At 26.8% G+C, this 9,682-nt stretch overlaps 3 protein-coding genes across 3 annotated transcripts; 2 read left to right on the top strand and 1 right to left on the bottom strand.

Moving 5' to 3' along the window:
• Positions 1–174: 174 nt before the first annotated feature.
• Positions 175–1,186, bottom strand: LOC127067663 (ER membrane protein complex subunit 5). Its single transcript, XM_051002873.1, has 3 exons — positions 901–1,186; positions 638–690; positions 175–561 (listed from the first exon to the last, which is right to left on the bottom strand). The coding sequence occupies exons 1-3, from the start codon at positions 980–982 to the stop codon at positions 376–378; spliced, it is 321 nt and encodes a 106-aa protein (XP_050858830.1). The 5' UTR covers positions 983–1,186; the 3' UTR covers positions 175–375.
• A 61-nt stretch (positions 1,187–1,247) lies between these two features.
• LOC127067654 (mediator of RNA polymerase II transcription subunit 15) lies at positions 1,248–6,047 on the top strand. The gene is made up of 12 exons (XM_051002864.1): positions 1,248–1,493; positions 1,688–1,775; positions 1,857–1,908; positions 1,994–2,188; positions 3,875–4,128; positions 4,219–4,377; positions 4,461–4,579; positions 4,668–4,750; positions 4,831–4,992; positions 5,077–5,362; positions 5,458–5,557; positions 5,651–6,047. The coding sequence occupies exons 1-12, from the start codon at positions 1,432–1,434 to the stop codon at positions 5,978–5,980; spliced, it is 1,890 nt and encodes a 629-aa protein (XP_050858821.1). The 5' UTR covers positions 1,248–1,431; the 3' UTR covers positions 5,981–6,047.
• On the top strand, positions 2,466–3,858 carry LOC127067660 (uncharacterized). Its single transcript, XM_051002869.1, has one exon. The coding sequence runs from the start codon at positions 2,670–2,672 to the stop codon at positions 3,510–3,512; it is 843 nt and encodes a 280-aa protein (XP_050858826.1). The 5' UTR covers positions 2,466–2,669; the 3' UTR covers positions 3,513–3,858.
• Positions 6,048–9,682: the final 3,635 nt, after the last annotated feature.

Here is a 9,682-nt window from a genome sequence, read left to right on the forward strand (position 1 = left end):
ATATTATAGAAATTGATATAGCTTCATTTCATATGTCATTGTATAATTAACAATAAAGAACACATTTTGATTAAATTTCGTATGTTTATATACATGTGTGTTTGTACAAAAACTGCACTACCTACAAACTACAAATTCCATTATGTGTGTTTATTACCATAAAAATATGAAATATTCTTATCCTTGAAATTCACTATTTTATTTAAATATTTATAACATTTAATGAATCTGTGTAAAAAAAAAAACTTCTGTGCTTAACATTGTCTTTTTGTTTTTAAATTGGTTTAAGGTTTAATAAATATACAAAGAGCTATTATTCTTCAATTAAATTATATCACATCCTAGAAATGAATAAAATTGTATATTCTATAATACTTAAATATAATCAGGAGATAGTGATTTGCCACGGTGATTAAATATTTGAAATGATGGAAGATTTCTTAATGTTTCCCAAGATTTGTTTTCCAAATCAACAACTGCTCGTATTTCTTTAAAATCACCAGCTATGTACATTACACCATACATAACTATGAACAAACTTATTATACCTTGTATTAATATCTACAATCAACAATTTTATTAATATATGAATATCTTGTTATATATATAAATTATATAAATTAATTTAGCTACTTACATCAATTGGTAAAGTAGTAAATTCTTGCTCAGTTATTCGCAAATATGATCTATCTATAAATATACATTTGATTATAACAAATTTTTTGTGACTTTACAGATATATATTAATTTGATCATGTCATAAACAAATAATTTATAAATCCATATGAATAGTTATTAACAATAAAATTTTTTAAATAAATTATATGGATAACTTAACCTACAATACGAATGAATTGATTTATAAATTAAATGTATTGAAAATTTACAAGTAATACTCACGTTGTGCAGCTGAATAAGCAGCATGCAACATGGAAATTACTCCAAGAAATGTTATGAATTTATGCATTGTTGTGGCTGGCATTTATATTATTTGTTATAAAAAATTATAAATATTGTTACGAACAATATATAAATAGTAGTACACCTTAACCTCTTTCTTCAATTTTTCACAAAAAAGTAAATAAGTCCTTTCGATTTTTAGTTCATTTTACATGAACATTAACAGATGGCGCTCAAGGTAATGTTCCATTTCATCAAGATGGAAGTTGCCTATCTTCTTTGAAGTTGGATTTATGAAATATTGAAACCGTGGTGTAGTGTATTTATAATCTGTTTATGGCCTACTTGTATGCTGTGCAGTTCGTTGTGCCCATGTGATAAGAGGAAGAAGTGTGTTTCACGTATAGACATTGTAGAAAAATTTGTAAAATATTGTAATATTATAAAAATAATTAATAGGACAGTAAATATATATTGATGTCCATTTAATAAGACTTAATCAGAGAAGATTTTCATAAAGAAAGAAAAAATATGGCAACCGATGAAAATTCTTGGCGAACTCAAAATTTTCGGCAAAGTGTAGTAGCAAAACTGTATGTTATTTTTAATATATTTTCAAGCATTATATATATATATTGTAAACATACTTTTAAGTACTGCAGTTTAGTAAATTTTTATTATCTTTTTATGTTTAATATTATAAATATTTAGATATTTATTATTAATATTTTAAATAATATTCAAAGAATTAATTATATTAAAAGTTTCTATTCTGTTTTATGCATAGTGATGAAGCTGTGCAAATGTCAGGTATGCCTACAGCAAAAAATAGCATTGAGATGGAAAGTCATGTTTTTCAGAAAGCAAAAAGCAAGGTATATATATACAGTAGTGAATCTTCAAATTAATAAAATATTACTTGTCATTCTAAATAAATAATAATTTTTATGTTATAGGAAGAATACTTAAGCTTCATTGCAAGGCTTATCTTCCATGTTAGAGAAATGAGTAATTAATTAAATATTATTAATTATATACAGTAATACATTCCATAATATTAAACATTTTATAATTTTATTTATTTTTATCATAGATTCTAAAAAAGGAGCTGGAAATATTGCACCTGGTAATGCTGGAAGCGGAGGTCAAGGAATGCCAGATCCGATTGGTGCATTGCAAACTTTAGCAAGGCAGGGAACAGGCAATAATCAAATGATCGGGATGGGTGGACCTGGGCCTAATCCACAAGGCATTGTACCACAATCTTCTACAAATACAGCTACTAATCGTAAATATTAATTTAAATAATTCAACTTGCTATTATCAGTTTTTGCTGATATACTTAATTATTCATAAATTTTTATTTGAATCTATTCATATTTATACATTTTTATAAGACATTGATTTTCCAGTCTTATTAATTAAATTAAAAAATTATTAAATTTTGAGGTAGGCCTTAAAAAATATAATTAAAATAAAAAAAATATAATTTTTTTAAAGAGAATAAATTTATCAACTGTCGGTAAATAATTTTACTACAATAATCTGGATATTTCTTTTTGAAACTTAATCGGTAAAATAGAATAGTCATCATATATTTACATATATAACTGATCTTCATACAAAAATATTTATTATATTTGGAAATATAAACGTATATATTATTAGAAACTTAACCTATGCGTGTATTAATTATAATTGAAAAGAAATCGATCTGGCATTGATTTAATGCAAAATAGAATACAGTACTGCTTATAGCAGAAATAGAAATGTCAAATTTGAATAATTATTACTATGCTCAATATGCATCAATATCTGAAAGTGAACCTAATTATGATTCTGATAATCCAGAGGTTTTTGAAGCTCTTAAAAACTCTCCAACTCATATTCAATTTATTAATATCATTGAAAAAAGAAGGAACAAAGAATTATTATATGAACATTGGAAAAATATAATTCGTCATGAGTCAATTATAGAAATAAAAGATCAAATCAAAAAAGAATGTGGTATGAAAGTTCAATTAAGAGATAGAGTTGTAACATATATCTACAAGCCTGAAATAGATAATGATGGAAAATATTTTCGATTTAAATTTGTTTATCGTTATAGCAAAATATTACATAAATGGTATTTTTCTTTGGGTTGTAGTTTTTTACCTGATATATTAAAAATCAGAAATGTATTAAAATATGATATACACAATCCGATTGGTCCTAAAATAATTAAGATCATGAAAAAAATGAGAGAAGTTATAGATGCCTTTATAGAATCATATTTGTATATTTTTCAAATTATTGATTATGCAGAAAAAAAATATCCAGATATTGCATTTCAAGTAAATCGAAATCATACAAATTTAAAAATGTTGTTGATGGAGAAGACATGGCCAAAGAGTATAAAGAAGATAAATACAACAGATATAATTATTGTTACCTTTACATTTGATAAAAATCTTGAAATTGACATTATTGATTTTGAATATCTATTCAATGAAAATGAATTAGTATCAGAAGATATAAAAAAAATGTATATAAATTTATTGTGGAATAAGTTAGAAGTTTTTATAAAATTACCTTTCTATGAAGCATTTACACATTTTATGGAAGAATAATGCATAATTATGAAGAAAATATTTTTTTGTTCTTCTATTAATTTTATTTCTTTACATAAATACATAAACATATGTTTGCAATTTAAATAAATAAAAGTGCATTCATTATCTATTTATTTTATCCATTAAGTTTATAATATGATTTTGTATGATTTTTTTTCTATTTGATGTTTTGTACTTGATGTTTTATAATTAATTGTTATATATAACACGATTTTTTTGAGAGATAAACATGTTTATTATGTATAACAAACAAATGTTTCATTCTAATCCTAATACTTAATTATTAATAAGTATACAAAATTATTTTGTAGGATATATTTAATCTCACAATTGACTGTATATCATTTTTCTTTCATAAGTCTTGCAAAGTTTAAATCAACGTCCTGGACAACCAATGACTATGCCTGGTTTGCCAAATAAAATGTCTGGAATGGGTATGATGCAATCTGTTGGTACTATGAGTCATATGAATGCAATTCAAGGTATGCAAAGTGGTGCAATTTTAACTCAAATTAATCAGATGAATCAAGGAAATATGCCACAACAAATGAATCAAATGATCCCTACTCAAATGAATCAAATAACTACTGGACAAATGCAGCAAAATATGCAAGTAAATGTCTCTTGCATAGAATTGATTATTATTAAGATTATAAATCAATAATTTCTTTTTTGTATTAAATCAATATTGAACTTTTGTCAGAATCAAATGCAAAATCAATTGTCAGGACAAATGTCCAATCAGATTGGTGGGTCTATAAATAGTATGCAAACTAATATGCCTCAACAAATGAATCAAATTTCTTCTGGCCAGATGGGTCCTGCTCAAGTGACACAACAACTAAATCACATGCAAAGAAAAGTATGAAACATGTACTTACAAAGAACTTTATTAATATTTTTCATGATATTTTAATGATACGAAATTTACTATCTCTCTTTTAGCCTGGAGAAATAATAAATACTGTATTTCCTGGTCCACGCAATGTTACTCCAAACCAATTCTTAAGACAAAGTCCATCTCCTTCTGCCCCTAGTCCAGCAGCTTTAGCAGCACCAGCAAGGTAATATATTATTAATCTGTGTATATTTTTTATTATAACATTTAAGTTCTTCTAAAAAAATGAGTAAATTTTCAATATCTTTTTATAGTAATCAAATGGTAGCATCACCAGCTTTGGTACCATCTCCAAGCCCACAACATCCTATCATAGCAGGACCACAAAGATCTGTAGGTTAGTATATGCAAGTATAGAATAATCAAGTTTTCTAATGAGATTCTAAAGCAACATCAACAACAAATATAATTTTTTAGGTATGGCACCATCTCCTAGTAGCTCATTAAATACTCCAGTAGCTGTGGGAGCAACACCTAGCCCTCAACAAGAAGATCAAGCATATAGAGACAAAGTTCGACAACTTAGTAAATATATAGAACCATTGAAAAGAATGATTTCCAGAATGGGAAATGATGGAAGTAAGAAATCATAAGATATATTTTGTTGATATGAATTTTATAATTTCATAAAAAAATATATAATTTTCATTTATGATAATCCAGATGTCGATAAACTAAGTAAAATGAAAAGATTGTTGGAGATTCTATCAACACCTAGTAAACGTATGCCGATGGAAACACTGTTAAAATGTGAGGTTGTATTAGAAAAAGTCGACTTCAAAAGGGGCGATGGCAGTGTCGGGCCACCTATAACAACTTTAAAAGAACATCATTTCTTTAGTCCACTTTTGGAAGCAGTAAGCACTCATCTACAAAGTCCGGTAGTAAATCATACTTTACAACGTACTTTTGGTCCATGTTTAGAGGCATTGTTTGGACCAGAGATCAAGTAAGAAAATATATCTTACGTCATTGTATTTATAATTGATATATGATACGATTTTAGAAAGAAAATATTAAAAAATCTTATACATTTGAAAACAGAACTTTACCACCGTTGAAGAAACAGAAGATAGAGGAACCACCTAGTGAAATACCAGATGTTTTACAAGGAGAAATAGCACGCCTTGATCAACGATTCAAAGTAATTATATATTTCTATATTATTTATAAAGTACCTATAGAAAAATGTAAATAATCTTATACCAAGTTTTTATCCCGATACATATACGTATAGGTAAGCTTGGATCCAGCTCAACAAAATGGTTCTAAATGCATACAATTAATATGCTGGTTGGATGATCGCCATTTACCATGTGTACCACCCGTATCGGTCATTGTACCTGCTGATTATCCTTTAACACCACCGCGTTGTGTTATGACACCTCACGAATATACCACAACATTCCTTTGTGCCGTCCAAAAGGCACTGAACGCTCGTATTGCAAAACTTCCACGTCATTTTTCTGTATCACAGTTACTCGATACTTGGGAAATGAGTGTAAGACAAGCGAGTGCCCCAACGCAAACTCCTGTTACAGCTAGTACAGTCTTAATGAGTCTATAGCACAATTTTCTAAACGATTGACTTACTGTATCCTTATAATATAATATAGTTATTGTATCAAACTCTTTATTTTAGTATATACAAAATGCTTACCAAAAAGTTGAACGGAGATTATGTGTGTGTGCGTGCGTATGTTTTCAAAATCTTATCATCGTCCAAAATAAATGACATACATTCCTTGAAATAATAATGAAAAGCCTGTACAATTATTTGTTCTTCGCACTTATCTAAACTCTTAAATCTTTTATATCTTTATCGCAATTTATTTTTAGTCACTAATACCATAGTTCTATTAGGTATGTTGAGACAATACGTGATCTGTAAAAATCGTATGTTCACTGAGGAACCTACAATAGAAATGATATTATCGGAATCAACCGTGAACACTAATGCGCATGTCACCCTTTAATAATAAAATGAAAAATCGGAGAAAATAAGTAAAACGACGAACGTTTAAAATAATTATACTTAAACGTTGACGGTGTAAGACGACGAGTAAATAATAAAAAAGTGAGAACCGAGAAGAACAAGTAAAACGATGGATTTCAAAAGTAAAAATATTCTCGGTATGAGACAACGAATCAATAAACAAGTTCTCTCGATCGATGATGAATATAAAATTGCTCATTTATGGAAAATAGAAAATTACTATGATAATAACACTCATTGTCCGGTCGAACGAACACATTTATTCTATACGAGAAAAGGGATATAACACGATATTTTTTCAAAATGATCAGTCTTAGGCATCTCATAAAACATATGTTCACTTTCGAACACCTTTGTTGGCGTTATAAGTATTGTTTATCTTTGATAGGCTGTTGGCCACCATTATATTCTAAAAGACAATTATTTAAAAGATTTTTCGTCAATTTATGTATAGTGACTTTGATTTTAATACAGGTGAATTTTTCTTTCAAGCTTTTGATTCTATTGATCAACCTGTATAAATTCTTATCGTGATTCTTATACGTACATATAATTGTTAAATTATATTGTTATATTAGATATTTGCTCTTATCACTTCGGCAAACGAATTGGATGCAATTATTGAAATATTGAGCTATCTTTTACCTCTGTTAGGCATGGACACGCCTTATTTTGCTGTATACGTAAATATTGAAAAGGTAATTTACGTATATATAATTGTATTTCTGTTATTTTCAAAAACAAACAAAATTTATTATCTTCCATTCATAGACTCTTTATTTCTACGATCATTGTATTACTGATTGGAAGAAATTAGAAAGTGAAGAAGAACGTAACATTTTTCGAAAGTACGTTAAAGATAATACTAATTATGCTATTATACTAACCGGTAAGACGAGACAACTTTCACATTTTTTTAAATATTATGCATCAAAAAATAGTTATCAATTATTTATATAATAAATTAGTCATAATTTATTAAGAGACTATTATAAAAACAAATTTTTTTCAAAATGTAAATTCTGTGAAACATAAATTTATATTGAATCGTGACGTAAAATTTTATAAGAATTCAGCTTAGTACAGTAAATTTATCGTAAATAATTATTTCATTAAAACCTCATAAAAATATTAATATTTATTCAGAAATATCAATTAATTAGAATTCGAATGGAATCCTATATTACGATTTTAAATATTGCAGAGAAATAAAATGTAAAAAAATAATGTGTGTATGTGTGTGTATTATGAGAATGAAAATTTTCTTTTTATTGTAAATATAAATTTCAGTAATATTCCACCTAATTGGTTATGGATTAATATTTGTTTCATTAAAACCCATATATTTGGATATCGTTTCACCTTTGAACGAAACTCGATCACGTCAGACTGTCATTCCCGTTGATTTTCTTTTCATTGATAAAGACGAATATTTCTATTTGACATTCTTTATTATTTTTATAACTGGCTTTGTAAGTGGATTTGCCACAGTAACTTCTTTGAATCTACTTTTCTATGGAGTACAACATGGTTGTGCATTATTCGAATATGTTGGGTAAGATTCATTAAAATTATTCAACGATCATTCTACATTATTGAATAATTGTTTTTGATTTTCCTATGATTGTGCCTTTAAATATTGTATTTTTTTTTTTTTAGATATAAATTAGAACATTTGATCGACGAAAATGAATTTAATCAAGACATACCAATTTCTAGAATTTATGAGAAGATACATCAAAGAATAATTAATAATGTTAATTTACATAAAAGAGCTATTGAGTTAGTATATATACATATAATAATTACTGTGTATATACTATATACATTAAGTATTTATACTAGTAGGAATTTATTTTTATATACATATCGTACAAATACTTAACAGTAGTAATTAAATAGTAGTAGTAGTATTACTATATTAATATTGTTAGTATTATTACTTATATACCCAGCGGGGGACATATTCGTATAGTACAATATATATTTTTATACCTCTGCTATATGAATAAATAGCTCTACTATATATATAAATAGTATTACATAGTAATATCATAGTAGTAATTATTTTGATTTTATTTGATTAAAAAAAAAAATTCGCAATGAAATAATCATAAAAAAAAATTATAAAATTGTAATAATAATCAATCCGAAATAATATTCGTTCCTAATGATGATCAAAATAACCTAAAATTCTAATTTCTTTTTGAAGATACATGGACGTTCTTAATTCGATATGTGGATACTTTTTCTTCATAGCAATATTACTTGAAGTTCTAATCATCGGCGTCGATTTTCTCAAAGTGAGTGATTATTGCCTCAATTATAATTAATCATTATAGCAATACGTATTAAGAGCACATGAGATACGAACTGATAACATTATCGTCAGTTATATATTTACGAAACAGTGATATATTTACGAAGGTCCTCTGTGGTCAGTCTTCAATTTATTGAAGAATATTTTTATTGAATTAAAATAAATAGATAAATAAATAAAAAGAGGAAAGAAAAATATTTGTTAACGGAATCTGTGAAAAGGTCTAACAAAAATTTTTTGTCGTAGTTGCAAGTGACCACAAATAATAATGCATTTAAGGAGCAACTTTTCTTGTTAATTTGTTATATACCTTCTAATATTTTTGTGGTGTATGTAACTTGTAATATGGGACAAAAAGTATTAGATACCAGTGCGGACGTGCTCGAAAAGGCGTAAATATTTTTTGTTCTTCCTTTTGCACCTCTATTTCGTATATATGCATATGATTTTTCTCCTGAAAAAAATAAAAATTTAATAAACAACAGCATATTCAAAATTAAATAATATCATTGTCTTTTATAGACGTATGGTACCATGGTATTTACTAACACCGACAATGCAAAAGGAAGGCATATTAATAATGATTAGAAGTATGAAACCATGTTACTTAACTATCGGAAAAATGTTCGTCTCGTCTCATGAACTTTTTACTTCGGTAAGATAAATAATATCAAACGTGATATTTATATATCGAAAGATATTTGCCTTAAAAATCTTCATTCATTCTTTTTTATTTTTATTAAAGATCGTACGAACAGCGATATCTTACGCAACTATGGTTCATTCATTAGAATAATCGATTGATTTCGATCGATTGACTACAGATGCAAAGAAGACGGAATAGTAGTTGCATGTTGATCAATTGCACTTTTAAAAAAAATTTAATATTTATAACACTGAGCAAATAAAATATCGAAGAAATTTATCACGATATATTTAGCAATTGCAATTAA

This window comes from Vespula vulgaris, chromosome 11 (assembly GCF_905475345.1).
Source record: "Vespula vulgaris chromosome 11, iyVesVulg1.1, whole genome shotgun sequence".
Taxonomy (NCBI): Eukaryota; Metazoa; Arthropoda; class Insecta; order Hymenoptera; family Vespidae; genus Vespula; species Vespula vulgaris.